The sequence below is a fragment of the Carcharodon carcharias genome, chromosome 12, assembly GCF_017639515.1.
Source record: "Carcharodon carcharias isolate sCarCar2 chromosome 12, sCarCar2.pri, whole genome shotgun sequence".
In the NCBI taxonomy this organism is placed as follows: Eukaryota; Metazoa; Chordata; class Chondrichthyes; order Lamniformes; family Lamnidae; genus Carcharodon; species Carcharodon carcharias.
Window position 1 is genome coordinate 57,901,513 of NC_054478.1, and position 24,280 is coordinate 57,925,792.

A 24,280-nucleotide genomic window follows, 5' to 3' on the forward strand; every position below is an offset into this window, starting at 1 on the left:
TATATAGGATGTTTGTGCTGGTTGTGTAGTGGCATGTCAGTGGGCATGACAGTGTGCAATGTTGGAAACTTGCAGGTTTTTGCTTGCCTACAATTTCTTTTAAAGGCTCCTGAGCTTCACCCAGTTAGCAGAACCCATTTTAATATTTTTGTGCAATGCATTTTAATATATTTTTTGTCATCTTACCTTCTTTCCCAAACTGTGGTTTGGAGAGTAGTCCACACAGTGAAATGAAACTGCTTGGCTAGCAGCCTGTTGTACACTTCAGTTTGTTATTGCTTGAGCATTGATGTTATGAATTAGTTTTCAATCAGCTCTTCTTGCTTTGTGGATTCAATAGAGTTAATATTGTATTGATTTTCTTTCCAGATTCAACTAATGTTTTAATAATGGTGGCAAGCCGAGGTGAGCTAGTTTCCGACAACATTAGTGCTCATCCACACGTCATTCAGAGTGTGATCCGAGATGGGCTAAATATTGTTGCAATTGACTTTGATTCTAAATCTGGTCGGATTTATTGGTCGGATGTAACTCAGGACAAAGTTTGGAGCGCTTTTCAAAATGGAACAGACCGAAAAATTGTACGTGTGTTTTTTTGTTCTTGAAAAGATAAAAGCAATTCCATGAAATATAATTTACTGTTGTATGTGGCAATATAACAAGACAATACAAAACAATGGAGATAGAGCTGGTAAGAAGATATTTTCTATATTAATTGTTTGCAAAGATTTAGACTGATGATCAAGTCAGACATGCCATTTCAGTAACTAATGTTCATAAATATTTGCAGATATGTAAATTTTTTTAGCTTTAGAATATTAAAACCTTTCTGGGAAGTATGTCTTCATTAAAAATATATAACGTCAGATAGCTTTTTTCTATAGGATGTACTTTGCTGCATTATCACTGATGGTTCAATCTCTGCCAACAGATATTTGATAGCGGAGTGACTGTCACAGAAAGCATTGCTGTGGATTGGGTAGGCCGCAATCTGTACTGGGCAGACCACATTCTTCAAACAATTGAGGTTTCAAAGTTGGATGGCAGCCACAGAGCTGTACTACTCAGTGATAATATAACGAATCCCAGAGGATTGGTGTTGGATCCTAGAGATGAGTAAGACAAAAAAAAAGCATTTATGTGCATGTATATTAGGGAGGAAGGGTTGTATTTGGAAAATAGCTTTCATTTACATTATGTGTGGCTATTTGCTAAGGAGAGCTTTCAGGCATCAAATCACTTCCCATACATCCTACAGTGTTTAATTAACAGAAAGATATGGGGTGAATTTTAGGGACCCCACCTTCCTGCTCACCCCAAACCTATCCCCCATATTATGGGGAGTGGGTAAGGTGTTAGGCAGCCTGCGTGCGGCTAAGCCTATTGAGGCCCTTAAGTGCACGATTAACTTAAGGGCCTCATTCTGTCTCCGACACAATTTTTCCATTTGCGAGGTAAAGTAGGGGCATGGCAGCTAGCCTGGCAGCATTCACTGCATGGGCTGCTGGTAGGCAGGAAGGGAGGGGGGTGTAACTGCTTTTGGGGGGGTGGTCCCCTGTGCCCACCTGGGGCACCCCAGCCTCTCTAACCACAGACCCTACCCCTCTCGTCCACCTCTCGCTGGGGTCTCCCAGCTGTGCCCATCAAAAATGCCTGGATTAACCTGAAGTCTGGGAGACATCTTCACTTTATCCTCAGGATTGCTTGTGGTCCCAGCAGTGACCACTGCTGTCTTCTGGCACTTCTGGAAATACAGAGCTGCTGGCCAATCAGATTAGCTGGCAGCTCCCTAGGGTGCGATTTCTTGTCCCTGAGGGGCGCGGTCCCACCCTGATCCAAATAAAGTCATCCTCAGCTTATGACTGTAGGGCGGGCAGATCTCACGTTGGCGAAATGCTGACCAACTTTTAGATTGGGGGCGGGGGGATGTTGGGTAAGCATCCCCCTATAAAATCTACCCCATGGGTAGAATTTTACCCTCATCTGATGTTCTGACAGTTCTGTTGAAGTGTCATTCAGACTCGAAACGTTAACTGTGCTCCGCTTCACAGATACTGCCAGCCCTGCTGAGTTTTTCCATGTATTTTTGTTTTTGTTATACTTTGGATATACTTGACCTTTACCCATTTTTTCTTACATGCCTTTGCAGAGCGTCAGTCAATTGGCAGCTAATTTCAAATGTTTGGTGTAGGTGGCTATATCTGCTTGCCAGCAGCATAATTAGATTCAATAGTTAAAGTGATCAGGATATCTAGCAGTCAGCAGAAACACTTTTCAAACATAGCTTCAAACTGGACAGTGCTTATACTGCATCAAATGTGAAGCCCATCTAGGGTTAGGAAGTCCTCTGGAAGGTCTTTTGCACCTCTTTTCTTTGGTATGTTCAGCTAGGAGTCATGACCTGACCACTCAATGTATCCTTGGTATCTGAAGTTTGTTCTCATTAATGTGATTGATAAAATGGATACACCAGCAGAGGTTGCATTTCATTCAAATAGCAATTTAGCAGGTCAAAAATGAGGATCGCTTATGTAAGGCAAATTATTTAGTGGATTTTTGAGATATACATTGACTCATTCTGAATTTGAAATGACTGTTTCCAAAAATTTATTTCCTCTGTCTGCCAGCTGAATTATGTTGCTTCATGTCTGTACAACTGTCACTTTGAATTTAAGCAGAAAAAATGAAAAATTATTTTATTTAAACAATCTTTAAAATCAATGAAAAATGAATGGGATTTAGGACATGATGGTAATCCTTAAGGTGGGAGTATATGAACTTTGGAAGGTTTTCATGTTCTGCTTTACCTTAAACCAAATAAATCACTAGTGTGTTGAGCCCCTCTGCCAATTTACACCTTGTACCTCTTGTTCAGAGTTGTTTAAATGGAAAGCTGCTCTAATTGCTGTAACCAGTAGAAGAGCAATATGAGGCTCTAATGTACATCCAGATGAAGAGGTTACTTTATATCTATAGTACATAATTAATATTACTTGTTGCTCTGTGGCTTGGGATGAAGTTTACCATTTTCCTCTGGCTGTCTGAAGCCTGGAGGGTCTTGGCACATTGGGATCCTCCTGCATAGATGCAGGAGCCTCCCTCTGACATTGTGGCTGAGTGATGTGCTGGTGTTTCTGACAGAGGGGCTGAGGACCTCCTGTCCATACTCTGCCCCCAGATGTGGATGATAGCCACTTCTCCTCCAAGACACCACTGTACCTCTGTGCTGATCTGAGAAATGCAAGGACTTTTGCGGTGATTCCAAGTGCCTCGCAATTCTCTCACCTCTCACTATTGTATGACACTTATGGAAGTGGTGATGGGACAGGTCCATGGGCATCTCTGGCATCCACTGAGTGCTTTATTGGATATGGCTCTCCATGAAGGCTGCCAGTCTGTCCATGGAGGAAGTTATGCGTGCATACGCCAGAGACATGTAACACTCACAGCCTGAATGGACTCCTTCATCTAGCCTCTGGAATCTCCACCACATGTTCCCTCATCTCCTGTATAAGTTACAGCATCTGCCTTCTTGCTGATAACGCCAGAGGCATGACATCAACCTGAAGCTCAGGTTGTCCATATGTCAGTGGCCTCAGCTGTCACAGCCTCTGTAAGTTGCTTGACATATTTAATTATACTTGAATACAACTTAATTCAAAAATAAACTGGAAAAAAATTCCCCAATCAACATTATTTTAAGCACTTAGCATTCTAACAATCAGTCTGAATTTTTCCTGGAGAAGACAACATATTTTAGAAATCAGCTTACTTTTTAGTTAAGATGAAAGTTTAAGTACTTACAAGACATATTTTGATTCATTTGCTGACAAATTAGTTAAATTAGGGTTCTGTTAAATATCGAAACAAATAAATGATGTTTTAAAATCTAGACATTATAGAAATATTGATTAGTTTATAATTTATTATTATTTTTACAAGGGTTTACAATTCAGTGCACAGTATTTTCAGCTATCAATTACACAATAATATAAATCAAGGGTTGCTTTTTCAAAACTTCAGTGCATGTGAATCATTCATTGTTAACAAGCACTATTTTTGGTATCAGACCTTATCATTTAAAAGCTACAAATAATCTAACACCTATCCTTAGAAAGTGGAAAGCATCCACTTGCAAGCAATTTTTCTGATTAGCGGATTTGCACCACAAATTTCCTCAGGCTTCCCTTGTTTTGTCACTGTAAGTTTGGTGGAAGCTTGGTTAAAACCCCATTTATGCCCATGCGCAGGATTTTCCTGCACTTGCATCAAAGTTGTGGCAGCTGAGTGAGAGAAGCCACGAGGGAATTCCTGACGCTGATGGAATTTGTGCTGCATGTAGTAGGTATTGGAGAAGTGTTCTGCATACTAATTATAGACAATAGAGTTTTCCCTTTAAACAGTTTATTGTATTTGTTTATGAGATGTGGGTAGCACTGGCAAGGCCATCCTTTATTGTGCATCCCTAATTGCCCTTGAGAAGGAGTCTTAGCGAGTTGCTGCAGTGCATATTGTTCTATCTGTACCAGCATCGCATACATTTTCAGGATTTTACAGAACCTCAGATGTTATAAATGTATTATACCTGATCAAATCTTTTGTTTTGAGTGGCAGGGATACTTTTTAAAAAATATATTTTTTGTCTCAGCTGTGTGAACTTAATCGGTTCACAGCTATTAAACAAACTGAAATGCCGTAAGGAGGTCAACAATCCTGCCTCTCATATGATAGGAAGGAAATGCAGATTCGCTTGTTTTCATTTGAATCATACTTACAACAATTTAGTCACAAAGAACTTAATGATGGGTGTTTAAGCACTAGGAAGCAGATTGTCCAAAAGAGGTGGTGTGACAAGAAACAATCACGATAACAATCAGTAGTAATTGCTGATGGTCCTGGGGAAGGGTGGGGAGCACAAATAAATCCCTCTGATTTTAAACTGATTGTCAATTTGACTTTACTTTGTAGCAATCATCTAATGTTCTGGACAGACTGGGGCAGGAACCCACGAATTGAAAAGGCCAGTATGGATGGTACGTTGCGAACTGCCCTAATAAGTAACAAAATCTTCTGGCCCAATGGTTTAAGTATTGATTATCCAACTAAACTACTTTACTTTGCTGATGCGTATTTGGATTATATTGAATACTGTGATTACGATGGAAACAATAGGAGACAAGTTTTAGCGAGTGACTTGGTAAGTAAATGAAATATTTGTTTGCCTTTTACTTAAATAATAAATGTTCTTCTATAGAATGTATATATTTAAGTTAAAATGCTCACCAATTACATGTTTGGCAGGTCCTGCAACATCCACATGCCATAACAATTTTTGAGGATTTTGTGTATTGGACTGAACGGCAATCTAATCGCGTTATTAGAGTAAATAAGTGGCATGGAAAGAATCAGACTGTGATGATCAGTAGTATAACTCAGCCACGAGGAATTGTTGCTGTTCATTCTGTGAGGCAACCACCTGGTAGGTCAAAAGTAATATTAATACTTGTCCAATAAAGAAGCTATGAAGTTATGTATCTTTGGAATGTCATGTCATGGAATTTAGTAGCATTTCAGGATCGTGTAGATTGTGCTTTACACTTGACATGTAGTTGTCCAGGTAAATGGACTTTGAAAGTAAAGCAACTCCTTTGTAAGTCAAATCTGCAAACAAGTTCTACCAATGGAAAATAACATGTAAATAATTTCTCTCTGTTAACTTCCAATTCCACTGTAACTTGCTGGCCAGGATTTTGTCGTGCTAATGAGGGTCTCGCTCACCAGTTGGAGAACCGGCGGGTACCTCGTCAATTCCGTGGGGGAGGCCCAAAGGAATCAAGCACCTTTCAGGCAGTTAATTGGCCACTGTTGGGCCTTCCCGTGATTGAGGTCCTCCGCAGCGGAAGTCCTGCCTGTTGAGAGCTGCTGGCCAATAAGAGGCTGACAGCTCATCATTTTTTAATTTTTTTTGAAAAATATACTCATAAAATATCTGGAAGAACATTCCAAAACATTTCAAAATCACAATCACGTAAGTACAATCAGATTCAACTTTTACACATGTATCACAAGGTGCATCAATACAATCAATGAATATTACAATCATTTCAATATGGTCAACGCAGACAATCAGATAATGGTATTGGAGTTATCAACATACATCATGTTGCACTCTGCGGTGTTTCAATACAGTTATAATACTATTAGTCAATGCAGACACTCATTTTGAGCTGTACAGCCCGAGGGGCTATCGACAGTTCCCAGCCCCTCGGTGCACTGTGGCAGAAAGGTCTTAGACAGCCACTTTTCCCCATTACGCCTTTGCTGCGGCTGCGCCAAGGTTTAGTGCGTCCCTCAGCACGTAGTCCTGGACTTTTGGAATGTGCCAGTCTGCTACACTCGATCAGGGACAACTCTTTGTTTTGGAAGGCCAACAAGTTCGGGCAGACCAAAGAGAGTCTTTCACCGAATTGATGATCCTCCAGCTGCAGTTGATGTTTGTCTCGGTGTGTGTCTCTGGGAACAGCCCATAGAGCACAGAGTTCTGTTTCACAGTACTGCTTGGGATGAACCTCGACAGAATCCACTGCATCTCTCTCCAGACCTTCTTCGCAAAGGCACAATCCACAAGGAGGTGAACAACGGTCTCGTCTCCATCACAGCCACCTTAAGGGCAACGTGCAGACCCCTGGCATGTTGGAAGGATCTGACGGGGAGGGCCTTTCTCACCACCAGCCAAGTGACGTCTTGGTGCTTCTACCAAATGACTTTCACAGTCTGCTCAGGGAACCATCCCACAGGATCCACCCTTTCCTTTTTCCGCAGGGCCTCTAAGACGTTACATGCCGACCACTGCCTGATAGACTTGTGGTCAAAGGTTTTTCTCTGCATAAATTTTTCCATGAAGGACAGGTGGTACGGCACAGTCCAACTACTTGGAGCATTCCGCGGCAGCGTGGCCAGACCCATCCTTCGCAACACCGGGGACAGGTAGAACCTCAGCACTTGCGTACCGAGGGTCTATGCACAGCTTGATGCAGCCACACACAAAGGTGGCCATCAGTATGAGGGCAATGTTGGGCACGTTTTTTCCCACTTTATGTAGAGGCTTGTACATCGTGTCCCTGCAGACACGATCCATTTTCGACCTCCAGATAAAGCGAAAGATGGCTCGGGTGATCACCATCGTGCAGGAGTGTGGAATGGGCCAGACCTGTGCCACATACAGCAACAGCAAGAGTGCCTCACACCTGATGACCAGGTTCTTACCTGCAATGGAGAGGGACCGTCGCTCCCACATGCCCAGTTTCCTTTTCACCATAGACACTCGCTCCTTCCAGTTTCTAACACATGCCTCGGTCCCTCTGAACCATATCCCCAGAACCTTCAGGCCGTCAGCCCTGATGGTGAAGGGGACAAAGGATCGGTCAGCCCAGTTCCCAAAGAACATGGCCTCGCTCTTCCCATGATTTACCTTGGCTCCCGAGGCCAGTTCGAACTGGTCACAGATGTGGATCAGTCTGCGCACCAACAGCGGATCCGAGCAGAAGATGGTGACATCATCTATGTACAGGGAGACTTTGACCTGAGTGCCTCCACTGCCTGAGATCGTCACTCCTCTTATGCCCGGATCCTTCCTGATGGACTCAGCAAAGTGTTCTATGCAGCACACAAAAAGAACAGGGGAGAGAGGGCAGCCCTGCCTGATTCCAGATTTAATAGGAAAGCTCTCTGATTCCCACCCATTGATTGAGACTGCACTACTGATGTTAGTGTAGAGCAGTTGGATCCAATTGTGAATTCCCTCCCCAAACCCCATTTTGGAGAGCACATCCACCATGTAGGTGTGCAATATTCTGTCAAAGGCCTTCTCCTGATCCAGGCTGATGAGGCAGGTGTCCAGACCCCTGTCCTACACTTAGGCAATCGTATCCCTGAGCAGCATGAGGCTGTCAGAGATCTTCCTGCCTGGCACAGTGCAGATCTGGTCAGGGTGGATCACCAATTCCAGAGCGTCCTTGACGCAATTGGCGATGACCTTGGATAGAATCTTATAATCCACATTCAACAGTTAAATGGATCGCCAATTTCTAATTTCCTCCCTTTCCCCCTTGTGCTTGTAGATGAGGGTGATGATGCCTTTCCTCATGGATTCTGACATGCTGCTGGCCAGAAGCATACTCTCATACACTTCTAGCAGGTCTGGGCCCATCCAGTCCCACAGAGCCGAATACAACTCCGCTGGCAAGCTGTCGCTTCCGGGAATTTTACTCTTATTGAAGGACTCAAGGGCCTTAGTCAGTTCGTCAGGAGTTAGCGATTTGTCCAGGCTCTCCCGTGTACTGTCGTCTAACCTCTGTGATAGAGGACAGGAAGGACTGGGAGGCCGTGCTGTCTGTGGGCTTCACGTCATACAATCCAGCATAAAAGGATTTGCTGATCCTCAAAATGTCGGACTGCGATGACTTTACTGAGCCGTCTTCTTCCTTCAGACTGCTGATCACAGATCTCTCTCTGTATACCTTTTGGAAGATGAAACGTGAGCACATCTCATTCTGCTCCACGGAGCAGTCCCTGGAACGGAAGGTGATCTTGGAGGCCTCCGAGGCAAAGAGCGAGGCTTGCTGGCTCTTCACCTCTTGGAGTTCCTCCTTGACATCGACCCCCATCAACTGCAGCTGGAGCAGATTCTGCATGTTTTTCTGGAGTTGGGACATTTCCTTCTGTTCCTTTCTAGCTTTCTGGGTGCCTTTGAGGATGAAAAACCTCTTGATGTTTCCTTTGATCGCTCCCCACCAGTGGGTCAGGGACTCAAAGAGGGGTTTCACGTTTCTCCAACCTTTGTAATCCCTCTTGAGCTCCTCAATGTTCTCTGGGGTCAGCCATTGCACATTTAGCTTCCATGCCCCCCTGCCCACCCTCTGGTCTTCCTCTAAGTGACAGTCAGCCAGTAGGAGGCAGTGGTCAGAGAAGAAAACCAGCTTGACGTCAGTGGATCTGACTGCGGACGCACGGGACACAAACAGGATGTCTATCCTGGAATGGATGGACCCGTCTGGCCGCGACCAGATGTATCTATGCTGCTCTCCGTCTGCAGGGTTGCTGAAGACATTGTACAGCTTGGCATCCTTAACTGTTTCCGTCAGGGATCTGGACGTAGTGTCCAATCTGCTGTCGGCCCTGCCGGATCGTCCAGCGCATCGATGATGCAGTTGAAGTCACCGCCCAGAATGACCGGCCTGGAGGTCGCCAACAGCAGTGGGAGCTGCTGAAAAACTGCCAGCTGCTCGGCCTTTTGTGCTAGGACTTACACGTTAATTAACCGGAGTGGAGCATTCTTGTACATTATGTCTGCTACGAGGATGCACCCTCCCACCACCTCCTTAACCTCGGAGATGGTGAAATTGCTTCCCCGCAGCAGAATAACCAGGCCGGAGGAACGAGAGTTGTTTCCTCCCGACCAGATCGATGGCCCATGGGACCACCATCGTGACCATTGCCTGTAGCAGCTGAGGTGCAGTATCGCACACTCCTGCAGAAACAACAGGTCAGCTTTGACCTTGGCAAGGTAGTCCAAGGTTGCAACACATCGCATAATAGATTTAATGCTATGCACATTTATGGATACAATCTTTACACCTATTTTAAAGCATTTAGTCTTTTACTAAACCTGTTGCCTCTGAGAGTCCCAGACCATTGGACTGCTCCTGCATACCCATAGTGTTCACAAATTGCCTCACTTTGGATGGGCTGAGGAAACTGTCCTGAACCTCCCCATTGGCAATGTTCTACTCAGGTGGATCTCGGGGTTCGTGCAGAGAATGGGATTTGAAATGTCCTCTGTTGGAGAAGCTTCTCCAATCCTCTCCCTCTCTGGGGCGTTGCTGCTCCCGGCTTCCCGGAGTTGGGGTGTGCTGAGCGCCTCACTGCTCCCAGATTCCTGGGGCTGGGGTTTACTGACCTCTTCAGGTTCTGGGCAAAATTGGGGTGCGCTGGTCTCCTCATTGTCTCCAATGTCCTGGAGCTTGGGTGTCTCGTCCTCCAACTCCCTAGAGCTTTGCCGCTTCTTCTGTAGATGCCGGCCTTGCACTTCTTCATCCAAAGAGCAGCTGCCCTTGCCATCCTTGTCAGATGGGAGACACCTCTTGCCACTTATCTGGGAAGTGGCTTGGTCCCTTCTTAGCCCCTTCTTCCTTTTGGTTCTCTTCACCAGCTGCCACTCCCCCTGCTGATTTTCCGCTGCTTCTTCCTCCTCCGTTGATTTGCTCTCTGAGGAGTGGGAGGTTCGGGGGGCAGTGCTGTTGATTGGCTGTCTGCTGCCACAATCTTTTCCTCCACCTTGTCTCTCCCTGTGTCCTCCTTTGTCCTGTTGTTCTCACTGGGAGCCATGGTGGTTGGAGTGTTGCAAGTTTCCTTGATAGTAGTGACACAAAGCATTTCTTCTGCTTTCCCCTCGTTGGCTTTGGCTGCCTGTGCATAAGTGAGTCAGCCTTTGGGGCAGGCTGTATAGAGATGACCTGCCTCGCCACACAGGTTGCAGCACCTAATCTGTTTGCAGTCCTTTGTCTGATGCCCTTCCTGTTTGCAGTTCTTGCAGAGAGCGGCGCTGCAGTTGGCTGCCACATGACCAGACTTGCCGCATGAGCGACAAAGTTTGGGCTGCCCATTGTAGACAAGGTAGCCACAGCTTCTCCCGATAGTGAAGCTGGAAGGAGGGGGCAGGATGGTTCTTTTACCATCGGGCTTGGGCATGACCTTAACCTGGCGTTTGCATGTCCAAATCCTGAAGGCATCTCTAACCTCGGTGCAGCTCCCAACCTTGTTGACGTACCTGGCGAGGAAGGTGAACACGTCGGCGACAGGAACATAGGGGTTGTAGAGATGCACCGAGACCACATGATCCCGTTGCAAAGGCAGAGCAAAGAGCAGCTCCACCGTCAGGATCTTCATCTCCAGCTGGTCTCGCTTCTCCTCAAACACCTTCAGGAACTTGTCGCAAGCTACCACATGCTTGAAAGTCACGTCGAAACATCCAGCGCTGGGGAAGTCTTGCCAGCTCATCATTGCTACCAGCACTAGTGGGAGGTGGTGGCTGCTAGCAGCACTACATCCACACAAGGCCCAGGATCGTGGAGGGACCCCACATCACAGATGTGAAGGCAGGGTGGGAGGCATGGGAGAGGGGAGTTATAGGCAGAGGGGTGCTTTCAGCAGCCAACCCCCTACCCGGTTCTTGGCCATCCGATTGGGCACAAAATGCATGTTAGCAAGAGACCTCCCCGTGGGGACGCCACTGGCAACTCTGACAGGTTTTGCTGGGCATCCTTCTGAGGGCATGGGAGACCCATGTGGCCTCCTTTTAACGCCTGAGCCAACACTAGATTGCCCATTAATGAGCCTAATTAACATCCCACTGCTGGGAATCCCGTGTCAGCCCCTTCCGCCCTACAACTGAATCAGGGGAGGTATTTCTGTCATTGGGAGACTGACGCAGGGCCTCTCTCATGATCAGCTGATCCCGGCCACCATGGTTCCCATTGCATTGGGCTGCATAGAATCCAGATCAGCTGTCCATGACTCCTAAAACAAGCCAGAGATGATTTAGTGGGGTTAAAAGTTAAAGTTGCAAACATTAAAGTCAATTTCAGATTGCTCCACTCTTATGATGATCCTAATACTCCCCTCACTTCTGCCTTCCCAACCAGATTACTATCATAAAATGCATATAGCTTTCTCAACACTACTTTTGTCCTAATCTTAAATTCATGCAGACTGTAAGGTTTTTAAAGGTGTCAAATTCCAATTGTAAATTTGGTATACGCCATTGATAACTACAGTAAGGTTATGGATATTTGTATGTTTTGTCTCCCAGCTTGGAATCCATGTTTGTCCAACCCCTGCAGCCATTTATGTCTACTTTCTGCATCGGCTCCTAGATTCTATTCATGTGTCTGCCCCTCAGGCTGGAGCCTGATGGTGGATTGGAAACATTGTGCAAAAGGTAGGACACAATTCCTATCTATCCCTTACCCCAAAAAATAGTAATGCAATAGTCACTATCGTCCCACATGGCAGATTGGTCAGGAAAGTAAAAGCCCATGGGATTCAGGGTAATGTGGCAAACTGGATAAACGGTTGGCTTTGTAACAGGAAACAAAGGGGAATGGTCGATGGATGCCCTTGTGAATGGAAAGTTGTCTCAAGTGGTGTTCCACAGGGATCGGTGTTGGGACCCTTGCTGTTTGTGTTATATATTAATGATTTGGATGTGAAAGTGGGGGGCACAATTTGAAAATTTGCAGATGACACAAAGATTGGCCGAGTAGTAGATAATGTAGAGGATAGCCATAATCTCCAAAACGATATAGATGGGTTGGTGGAGTGGGCGGTGAAGTGGCAGCTGGATTTTAACATAGAGAAGTGTGAGGTCATACATTTAGGGAGGTCAAACAGTTACAGGGATTACACAATAAATGGGAATATACTAAGAGGGGTAAATTAAGTGAGAGATCTTGGCGTACAATTACACAGGTCCCTGAAGGCAGCAGTTCAAGTAGACAGCGTTGTAAAGAAGGCATATGGAATGCTCTCCTTCATTGGCAGAGGTATGGAATATAAAAGTAAGGATATAATGTTGGAATTGTATAAAACACTGGTGAGGCCACAACTGGAGTATTGTGTGCAGTTCTGGTCACCACATTACAGGAAGGAGTAATAGCTCTGGGGAGAGTGCAGAGGAGGTTTATAAGAATGTTGCCAGGGTTGGAAAAGTGTAGCTACAAGGAGAGATTGGATAGGTTGGGGTTATTTTCCTTAGAACAAAGAAGGCTGAGAGATGACTTGATTGAGGTGTACAAAATTATGAGGGGAATAGATAGAGTGGACAGGATAAAATTGTTTCCCTTGATGGAGAATTCTAGAACCAGGGGACATAGATTCAAGATCAGTGGCAGAAGGTGTAGGGGGAACATGAGGAAGAACTTTTTTACGCAGAGGGTAGTGGGTGTCTGGAATTCACTGCCCAAGTTGGTGGTAGAGGCAGAAACTTTAAACTTTTTTAAAACGTACTTGGATCTGCACCTAAAGCTGCAGGGCTATGGGCTGGGTGCAGGAAGGTGGGAATAGAGAGGGCACCTGGGTGTCCTTGGGCTGGCATGGACAAGATGGGCCGAATAGCCTCCTTCTGTGCTGTAACTTTTCTATGGTTCTATGTTATCTAGTTATATGATGTAAAGGCAACAATAAAAGTCTTTGAACCATAAAATGTAACAGAATAATTCTAAGGCACAAGGCATATGGTCAGAAGTAAAAGTGTAAAGACTTTTACGTGGAGAAGCGTTTGTATCTGAAGTTATGAAAGCCTGCAAAGACCATAGTAGATAGTCAACAGTCTTCTTCATTAATTGAATTGCAACATACTAATTGAATACAGCAAGAGCATTGGATTTCTATTTTGGGAGGCACATCAGATTTGTTCTACCTACTTCTTGTGATACAGCTTCAGGTTTCTTTAAGCCTGAATTAACCCTGGCAGGAAATATTGTTCTGGATCTTATAAATTCAATAAATTGGATGGGCCTAAATAATCTCTTTTGATAAAACTGGATATTAAAATGGCTTCAGAAGTCATCTCTGTGCCTTTTACAATAAGAATCCAATGTCAGTACCTCAGTGGTTTAATTGCCTGTTGGAATTAACGGTTCCTGCATAAAATTGTGTTCTCTCAGATCTTGTTAGCTCTGCTAGTGTTTATTGAAGGCTCAAATTTCACTTTGGATTGTATGAACATTCTCATACTATATAGCGCTCACCTAGAATGCAAGAACTATTATATATTGAAATAATTCTAATTTCTAAGCCTGTTCGTTTTAAAAATTACATTAGTACTTTTCTTGGAATTATTTTCAACTCCATATGATCCATTCATTAAGAAGACATTATGCAAAGAGGTGTTAAACAATTTCTTTATTCCTTTACTTAGCTGCAGTTTTATTGATGCTGCAATTATATCCTGAAGAGTATTGCAGAAAACAGCAAATGCTGAAAATTTATTTGCTGCTGAAAGATTTGGAATGATTGCTAAATTGATATGTTTGCTCCTCAGTAGCAGTTTAGTGATAACCTAATCCCTGTTGAAAATGTAAACTACTTGCTGCCAACAATGATTTTCAACAGGAAGTTTTTTCTTGGCTTATCCAAAGCTTTAATACAGCTGTGTCAGACACAAATTCATAAGAACACAAAATCTTAAGTACTCATTAGGATACGTTTCGCACAATAGGCTGGATTTTTGCCAAGTCAGGATGACTTGGGAGCCCTTTAAAAAAAGGAAGGTGGGTCCCGATTCTGGGATTCCCTATCCCATTCCTGGGATTTCTGATTTTCAGCAGTGCCTTTAAAGGGTAACTGGTTTGGGTTGTCAGCCCGCACCCTGCACTCCTGACCAGGCTGGCTCCATTACAGGAATATGCATCTCCTAGTCCTCTGCAATTTTCATGGAGTCGGGCTAGCTTTTCAAAGAGTCATGGTTCAAGGCACCTCAGAGGTTTCGTGAACCATAGTCTGCTTGGGGGAGCTTTTTGAAAAGTAAGTTCAAATGGTCCTCCTTATGCCCTCCATGCTAAACTTTGCCACCTATCCACCCCCTATGGCCTCATGCCAAGGTATCCATCCCAAATAACAACCAAGACTCCACCCCCCCCCCCAATACCCCCATTATACACTGTATAGAGGCAATGAACCCTATAGTTACAGTAGGATGTGTAAAAAAAAAGTTTTTAAAAAAGTCATTCATTGATAACTTTCTACTTCCTTAAAAAAAAACTCATTTTTACTACAGCCCAACACAGGTGTCAATCATCCAGACCCTTTAGATATCAATAGCTGAAACTGCAAGCACTTGTAACCTTTTTATCTTGTGTAAATAAATAAACATTGTGAAATTGACAGCATAGAGCAGAGAGCCTGAGCTGTCAATCAAACAGCATTTTGCGTGAGGCACTGGTGTTTCAACAAGCTAATGGATTTCTGGGCTCTCGCTCAGGCCTCATTATGTATTCTTGGCTAAGATTACACCAGCCGAAAGCCTCTGCTGTTGCATCTCTCTTTTGTAGAACCATAGAACACTACAGCACAGAAAACAGGCCATTCAGCCCTTCTAGTCTGTGCCGAAATATTTTCTGCTAATCCCATCGACCTGCACCCAGTCCATAACCCTCCAGACCTCTCCCATCCATGTATCTATCCAATTTATTCTTAAAACTTAAGAGTGAGCCCGCATTTACCACATCAGATGGCAGCTCGTTCCACACTCTCACCACTCTGTGAAGATGTTCCCCCTAATGTTCCCCCTAAACCTTTCCCCTTTCACCCTAAAGCCATGTTCTCTCGTGTTTATCTCTCCTAATCTAAGTGGAAAGAGCCTACTTGCATTTACTCTGTCCATACCCCTCATAATTTTGTAAACTTCTATCAAATCCTCCCTCATCCTTCTATGCTCCAAGCCATAAATTCTTAACCTGTTTAATCTTTCCCTGTAACTCAACTTCTTAAGAGCTGGCAACATCCTAGTAAATCTTCTCTGCACTCTTTCAATCTTACTGATATCCTTCCTGTAGTTAGGCGACCAGAACTGCACACAATACTCCAAAATTGGCCTCACCAATGTCTTATACAACCTCACCATAACATCCCAACTCCTATACTCAATACTTTGATTTATGAAGGCCAGTATGCCAAAAGCTTTCTTTACAACCCTGTCTAGCCACTTTCAGGGAATTATGTATCTGAACTCCCAGATCCCTTTGTTCCTCCGCACTCCTCAGTGCCCTAGCATTTACTGTGTATGTCCTACCTTGGTTTGTCCTCCCAAAATGCAACACCTCACACTTTTCTGCATTAAATTCCATCTGCCAGTTTCTGGCCCATTTTTCCAGTTGGTCCAGATCCCTCTGCAAGCTTTGAAAGCCTTCCTCGCTGTCCATAATGCCTCCAATCTTACTGTCACCAGCAATCTTGCTGATCCAATTTACCACAGTATCATCCAAATCATTGATATAGGCAACGAACAACAATGGTCCCAGCACAGATCCCTGAGGCACACCACTAGTCACAGACCTCCAGTCTGAGAAGCAATCATCCACTACCACTCTCTGTCTTCTCCCACACAGCCAATTTCGAATCCAGTTTACAACCTCTCCATGGATACCAAGTGTCTGAACCTTCTGAACTAACCTCCCATGTGGGACCTTGTCAAAGGCCTTACTAAAGTCCATGTAGACAACATCCACAGCCTTTCCTTCATCTACTTTCTTGGTAACCTCCTCGAAAAACTCTTCAAGGTTCGTTAAACATGACCTACCACGCGCAAAGCCAGAAGCTTAAATTTTTATCAGATTTCTAAATTTGCTCAAGAATTTTAAATTATTTTCTTTCATCATTCCCAGTTGAACAGCCATTCCTAATTGTAGTAAGAGGCAGCATCATCTTTGGCATTCCTCTGGACCCTGATGACAAAACGAGCGATGCCATGGTTCCTGTAGCTGGAGTCCAGAATGGCTACGATGTTGACTTTGATGAAGAAGATGTACTATATTGGGTAGAACATCCAGTAAGTACAAATTGTTCTCTTGAGATTGACAGAAGTAGAAGTAAACTTACAATTGGAAAATGATGACAAATGAGTGCTGTTTAACATTCTGCTTGCACGACTGGTCTGAATTTCTTTCATATCTGCTATGCACTTTATGCTCCTGAATTAGCTGAGACTAAACCATTAATCATTAATCTCGGATGCTTCAGTAAATTAGCCTTCTCATTTCTGTTAATCCTTTACATTGCCAGAATCAGCAACTCATAAAAAACTGGTTCTCCCACTTAGCACTCACTTTTAAATTATATATGCCTGAAGATATAAATTAAGGAAAAATCCAAGGTAAGAACTGTGTGTTTTTTTTTCAAAGTCATCTTTGAACACATTTAAAGTTGCAGAAATAATTGAGGCACTTGTGGCAATCCATAATTTAAAATATGTGCAGAAGGCTTCATGTAGCAATTTGACTGCCCCCTACTTTCTTCAATGTTTTGTGTTTTCGAGGCAGTGTTTAGAGCAGTGTAAAAGTAAAAATGTGTTACAAACAACACATTCTCATCTGCTGTTTAAATAAATAACAATACTGCATTTGTAATACTTGTGGTATTTTTATTGTTATTTTACAGTGGCGTAGGTAATTAATTTGCACTTTTATGTGAGTGTTACACTGTGCTGTGATTATGGTCAAGCAGGGCTATATTCTTTTGCGGTTTAGCATTATTTTCTGGGCCTTGTGTTTTTGTGTGTATCAGTTGTTGTGAATTTATTCTGACTGAGCAACAACAACAACTTTATAGTGTCTGTAACGTAATGACACATTGCAAGGCAATTCACAGGAGCATTGTAAAACAAAATATGACACCAAGCTGCGTAAGAAAATATCAGGTCAGATGACAAAAAGCTTGGTCAAAGAGGTAGATTTTAAGAAACGTTGTAAAAGAGGAAAGCAAGGTGGAGAGATGTTGGGAGGCAATTCCAGTCTTGGGGCTTAGTCAACTGAAGGCATCAATGGTGGGGCAGTTATGATTAGAAGTGCATAAGAGGCCAAAATTAAGGGAGTGCAGATATCTGGGAGCGTTGTCAGATATGTTTTGTTCTGAGGCCCTGGTTATGAATAATTATCTTACTGCTTACTTGTAGGATTAGTTTATCAATATGTTTTGCCATTTCCTGTTTATATTTTTGTTCTTTCCTGCTGGTGCTGTGCTTTTTCTGTTTAGTTAATTCACTCTGATCTGAATTTTTTAATGTTGGTGTAAGGTGATGTTTATTGTTTTCTGTCATCTATGCTGATCATCTATTCTCCTCATCTCTGACATAATGCGAGGAAAGCCACATTGATAAGAACTGAGTGGGATTCAGGTCAAAGGAATAAGTTACTCTGCATGAATTGATTTTTTTTTTGAGGATGTACTTTGAATAAAGGTATCATGCCCTAATTTTTAGTTTGGTACTGCCCATTAACAGTACTTGAAGCCGGGTAATGCCTCATTCAGATCTGATGTGAAAGTTATGTTTTTTTCTGGTTAGGCACAGTTTTTTTTGTGCTACTCCAAAGATATCTGATCATCCTAAAGCCAGCCTCTCTAAATATGAGTTGTGGAATGATTACTGAAGTTGCTGGAGGAGGTAAAGCAGCTCTGAACATGCATTGTTTATAGGGTGTTGACTGTATCTAGCAATCCTGCTTAAAAATCCTCAATGTTGTGAGAATCAGTTTCAACAAAGTTTCAATGAGAGCTTAATACAATGATTCTATAATCACTAAGAAGTGAGGAGTAACATATGCATGAGGTTCTGATAAGCATATGGAAGACAGATTCCTTAACTTTGCACAATTCTTAATTTGTATTCGTGTTTCTATTAAAGAAAAACACTGCAGTGGAAGTAGAAGGGCACTTCCCCCTGTAATACTTGGGTTTAGAATAATCATCTCCTGGCAACAACAAATAATACAGCTGGAGGGAAAATATCTATCTGAAGACAGTCCTGAGCTATTGCCAGGTAGATGGGTTGGGTTTTTGGAGGACCAGGCATTATCAGCTGTTAAGTGCATGAAGGAAGGAGTTTGCTAATACTGGCTTATGTATTGGACCTGTGATCTGTTTCTAAGTACTTAGGAGGATTTAAGGATTTCCTTCTTTGCGAGTGTGCCTAGAGTGACACTAGTAAGTAGAGGATTTGTAAGTGTGGAAGAAACATTAATTATTTCCCCTCTGCTTCTGAGATTGTGAGGATTTTCCTTACTGTGATTTATGTGTTTTTAGGGAGAAATTCACCGTGTGAGGTCAGATGGAACTAATAGGACCATGTTTGCTCCGGCTTCAACCATTGGCTCCCCCATGGGCTTGGCCTTTGATTGGATCTCTATGAACCTTTACTATACCAACTTTGAAAATCAGTCCATTGAGGTCAGTATCTTAAGGGAATTTCAATTCAATCAGTTCCCACATAGTAAAAAAAGTTAACATTTGGCGTAATAAAGCAATAAAGTGTGATGTGTTTACAAAAGCAGATAACTGTGTGTTTGTACCACATTTCATATAAATACATTTATTTTTATAAAAGTAATTTCTTATTCATTAACTATAATTTTGTTGCAACCTACATATTATGAGGCAAGTTGATTTATTATGTTACTTAATGTAAATACATTTTTATGTCAATTAGTTGGCTCTATCAGGACCAGTTGGCTTAGTTGACTAGATGAGTCAAGTGTCGCGGAGAATAGCTCAACAGTGCAGTTTCAATCTTTGTTCCAGCTGAGGTAATCCTAGGATAAAAGCAAAATACTGCAGATGCTGGAGATCTGAAGAAAAAACAGGATGTGCTGGAAAAACTCAGCAGGTCTGCAGCATCTGTGGAGAGGGAAACAGAGTTAACAGTTCAAATCTAATATGGTTCTTCTTTAATAGGTATTCCTGGGGCCTGCCTTTTTGCCTTGCCCCATAGTGATATGATTAGCATACCTCGGTCTGCAAGGACACAACATGAAGAATGAGAAAATGCATCTATCAGACTTCTGCTGGAAGAATTTATTGCTTTTCTGTTTGTGAAATTTATAGCTGCTTATTAAAAATTACCACTATGATACTGGGAAATTTAATACTTCCATTTAGCATTTTAAAATTATAATATGCCTTATTTTGGGCTCACAAGAACATCTGTGAAAGAAGGCTGTCTGTCAGGACAGATCTAGCCCACAGCATACTAAACTGATTGCAAACAAATTTGCAAGGTAGTGTAATTTGAATAATTAGCAGAAGCACTCATTACAGCCCTGGCTTTTTGCCAATAGTTAGTTTAATTAGAGGATGTGGAATGTGGGATGTGGCTAACAGGGTCAAATTTGAAGGAATTTGGCTACATTTAAGAAAGTAGCTGCATAAGGGGGGCAAACATTGTAAAGGATCCAGATAGATTTAAGCTTTTGTCTGCCTTTTCCAAAGATGGGGAAGGGGGTGGAACAGAAAGACATACCAGGCAGAAATGAAATGAAGTGCAATATGGAGAGACAAAGCTGAATCTTCAAGAACTGAAGGAATTTTACTTACTCGATTTGATGGCTGCTAAGGTAGACATACTTTTGTGTGAGATGAGTATGAAGAGAGTTGCCCTATTTGGCATTCCAAGGTGCCCTTCCTATAGGAGAATATCATCAAGCTGCAGAGTCTACTGTGCCATCCTTGATGGACTCCATCCTTGATGCTCTGCACTTTTGAGAACTTTGCCACTTTGGAAAAGTTCTGTGCCCTGTTGATCTAATGGTTCCTTTCCACAGGAGAATACCTGTGACAAACAATCTAGGAACCTCATTTAAATCATCAAAGGAATTCTCACCTTGTCCACTTTAGTAGCTGCGTGGAAAAACAACTGGTAATAAGAAGGATAAGTGAAATTAGGGGCTGAATTTTATAGGGTGCCATGGTCCCTGCACCCCCACCCTGGCTAAATTGTCGGTGACGAGCCCACCCACGCCTGCTGGCTGTCCCAGAGCAATTGAGTGCTGGAAGCAGTGCTACTTGTTTGAAGGTGACCCTTCCTGTCCCCTCCACCCCTCACCCTGTCTCTGGAGGAGGTCCTGCCTTAGAGAGCAGCTTGCCAATCAGATGGCTGGCAACTCTGTTGTTTCAGCAGCACCAGGCGGGAGCAATGGCCACTGCTTGGTCTACAGGTGAAGAGGAAAGGTTGGGATATCGCCTGGGCCTGGCTGGCAGGTCCCAGCAAGGTGGTGAGGGCAGTATGACCTAGGGGGTTTGATGCCTCTGATGGGCCCAGGGATCTGCAAAAGAGGTTCCCCGCCCACCCAACTTGCCCGACACTGGTCCAAACAGCTAAAGCTGCTGGGCTTCCCGCAAGGTGTGGGCTTACTCCCTGCTGCAGACAAAACACCAGTGGGGGTGGGCCTCATAATCCCAAGGGTGGGCAGGCCATCTGATGCCACCCCCTCCCCATGTAAAATTTCAGACAGGTCGGGGCTGGGTGGGTAGGTGGCAGGAGGGCCTTCAAACCTGCCAATGAGACAGCGTAACATCCAGCCCCAGGAGTCTTATAAAGGAGTATAGTGGCATGCTAGGTGATCAACTGTTCTATATTTTAAGGGATCATTCCATCTTTTGACTACTTATCCCTTATTTTTAGGACAACCTGTGAGAGACTGAGCCTGAGAGCCTCCTTTTGCCCTTGCTTCTTTGCACCCCCCCCTACTCTTACAGTCACCAGCACCCCCTCCACCCACCCCCATTGTCCCTGCTCCCACTATTATGATCACCAGCAACTCCCTCCCCTGGGCCTGGTCCCATGTTGAAGTGTTATTTTTTCATAGTTGGTCGCCCTGGTAGCCTGATGTCACTGTGGTTATGTTACTCAACTAGTATTCCAGAGGTTTGGACACAAATTCAAATTCCCACTAGCTGAGGAATTTATGTTTAATGAATCTGGATTTAAAAGCTACTGTCAAAAATGGTGACTATGAAGCTATTGGATTGTTACCAAAAACCCACCTAGTTAACTATTGTTCTTTAGGGAAGGAAATCTGTTGTCCTCAAATGTGACTCCAGACTCTCAGAAATGTGGATGACTCTCTGAAATGGCCCAGCAAGCCAGTCTTGAGGGAAATTAGGGATGGACAATAAATGCTGGCCTTGTCGGTAACTCTCGCATCTAATAAATGAATTAAAATAAAACAAAAGATTCTGAACAGCAACAAAAATGTAGGCACCAATGTATTTTACAAATGAAGCACTTTTAAGAAGCTAACTCATATAGGCTAGGTCATCCGCACACTGATATGTGAACAGTGTTACTAGTGAGAAGGCTGAAAGATCAAGGCTGGAATCTATTGAAATAACCTTTGAATATTTGATGCGGCTTGCATTGGCTACTTTTATTTGCTGCTAAAGAAGATCCTTCCAAGCTATCCACAATAACTTGTAAAGTCTACACATGCATTGTTACATATTATATAGAATGTACAGAACAGTAACAGACCATTTGGCTCAAGAGATCCACCCTGGTGTCTAAGATCCACATGAGCTTTCTCTCATGCTTTCTCATCCAACACTATCAACATAATTTTCCTTTCCTTTCTCCCTTGTGCATTTATCTAGCTTCCCCTTATGTGTACCTGTGCTCTTCTTCTCAACCACTTCTTGTGGTAGTGAGTTAGGTGTTCTAACCACTCCCTGAGTAAAGATGTTTCTCCTGAATTCCCTATCAGACTTATTAGTGACTATCTTGTATTTATAGCCCCAAATTTTGGTCTCCCCATCACATGGAAATGTCTCCTCTGCATAACCTATCAAACCCTTTCATAACCTGAAAAACCTCTATCAGATTGTCCCACAACCTTACCTGCTGTGGACAATATCATCAGGGCTCTGATCCATCAGCGTACTCACCCAAATCAGTGCTTATACTAAATAATGTTGTCCAAGAGCAATACCATGGAAAGTTAATTTGTGATTGAAAGGAAAACATTTCATGGATTTTAATAAATATTGGTGTCACAACCTCTAAGTTGGCAGTACGTTATTTTGTTATTGAAACAACTGTCTTCGTTCATTTCCCTATCCTCAATGTTGCATTGCCCTAATCCACCAAATCTCAAGTGGTGTTACTAAAGGGAATGCATATGCATTTATTGCTGAAAAGCATTAGCTCTACAGAATCTAGAAAAACGCTTTTGTAATGATGTCACAAAATCTACATTGATTTAACTGCATTTTATTCAGATATCTCACTTTTTAGAACCCTATGGGATTAAAACGTTGTCAGTGTTGAATTAAAATTTTTATGAAGGAGAAACGTTGTAGTTAGATAATTATGAATTGTTCCTGCAGGATTTCTTATGATTTTTTAAAAAATATGAGCACTGTGATGTTTAATAATTTCATTAGTTATTTGAATTGTCATGGGACCTGTGAATGTAAGAATTTTTTTCAATGGTCGGAATTTTCCAGCCCCATTGGCATTGGGCGTCATGGTGAGCGGCAGGGACACAATATGGCGAGAAGGCCAAAAATTGGTTTCATACCGTCATAAAGTCAGGTTGCGATCGTCCGCTCCACCCGTCAATTGCAGGCTGTGTTTCCCCGCCACCACACGTTGGGAATCTAATTTCAATATTTAAGCATCTCATAAGCCCTGCTCGCTGGAATCATCCTCCCATGCTGGATCATCTGGACACGTTGGCGTGATCGCACACCAACATGTTTCACAATTGTACATTAGCGATGTGCACCTGGCGACTTTCACTTCGCTCGGGACTTCAAAGTTTGTTTGCCTACCTTGCTTCGGGCATCACTTGCAGTCATCAGCGGCAGGCTTCTTATGCAGCACCACATCACTTTTAGGGGAGGCTTACGGACAGGTCTCTACCTACCGGACTAGCCGTAAGTGACTTTCCAATGGGGTTTCTTGGGGAAGGGGGAGAAGTGGCCTTAGGCAAGGAAAGAGGCTGCAGGGCAGGAGCTGAACTGGGGAAGTTGAGGGCTGCGGGGTGGGTATCCCAGTGCATGTGTGGTGGCATATGTTGATCTGTGCATGTGGCCTCAAGATGGTGAGGGATGAGCAGGCAGTATCCAGATGAGATGAGGCCAGATGAAGATGTGAAGGCGTGTGTGAGAGAGAGTGGTGATGTCCCTTGAGCTGGCAGTGAGTGAATTGCCAGTGGGCATTTGATGGCCTTGTGACTGTGTGTGTTTAGAGTGAAAAGATGGCTGCCTTACCCTGAATGAGATCATTCATCCATTTTCTACACTGGATGGTTGTGTGCGGTATTGGTGTTGACTACCACCCAAGCTGTAGTGGTCTCCACGGTGTCCAGAAAGAGTCCCAGGGATGTGTGACTGAATCTGGGGCGGCTGCACTCTTCTTGGCTTTTGGGGCCATTTCTTCACCGGAGCAGTCCTGGGCTGCAAGCATTGAGAATGTGAACACGGCTGCAGTGAGGAAGCGATGAGGTAACAGAGTAGCGAGAAAATCGAAGGCTGCCTGCCAGCGAGATGGCGTGTTTCCTTTGGCTGCATAATTAATGAGGGATGGGATGATATGAGGCGAAAACCTGCCATTGCTGCCGGCAGGTAAAACAACTTATATCCCGCCCACTACCACATTTTGTGCAAATCTGGCATGATTCCACCCAATATGTTTCATACCTTCGCCTTATGGGATGAAAGCTGATTTCTTGCA

The 24,280-nt window shown here is 43.5% G+C and overlaps 1 protein-coding gene across 1 annotated transcript in view; it reads left to right on the top strand.

The window, feature by feature from the left end:
• The window catches only part of lrp2a (low density lipoprotein receptor-related protein 2a), a 387,109-nt gene that overhangs the window by 202,851 nt on the left and 159,978 nt on the right, over positions 1-24,280 (top strand). The window contains exons 30-36 of the mRNA XM_041200238.1: positions 370-581; positions 932-1,116; positions 4,969-5,197; positions 5,302-5,479; positions 11,870-11,998; positions 16,443-16,606; positions 18,856-19,003. Coding sequence (XP_041056172.1) covers positions 370-581; positions 932-1,116; positions 4,969-5,197; positions 5,302-5,479; positions 11,870-11,998; positions 16,443-16,606; positions 18,856-19,003 — 1,245 coding nt within the window. The remainder of the gene's footprint in view (positions 1-369; positions 582-931; positions 1,117-4,968; positions 5,198-5,301; positions 5,480-11,869; positions 11,999-16,442; positions 16,607-18,855; positions 19,004-24,280) is intronic.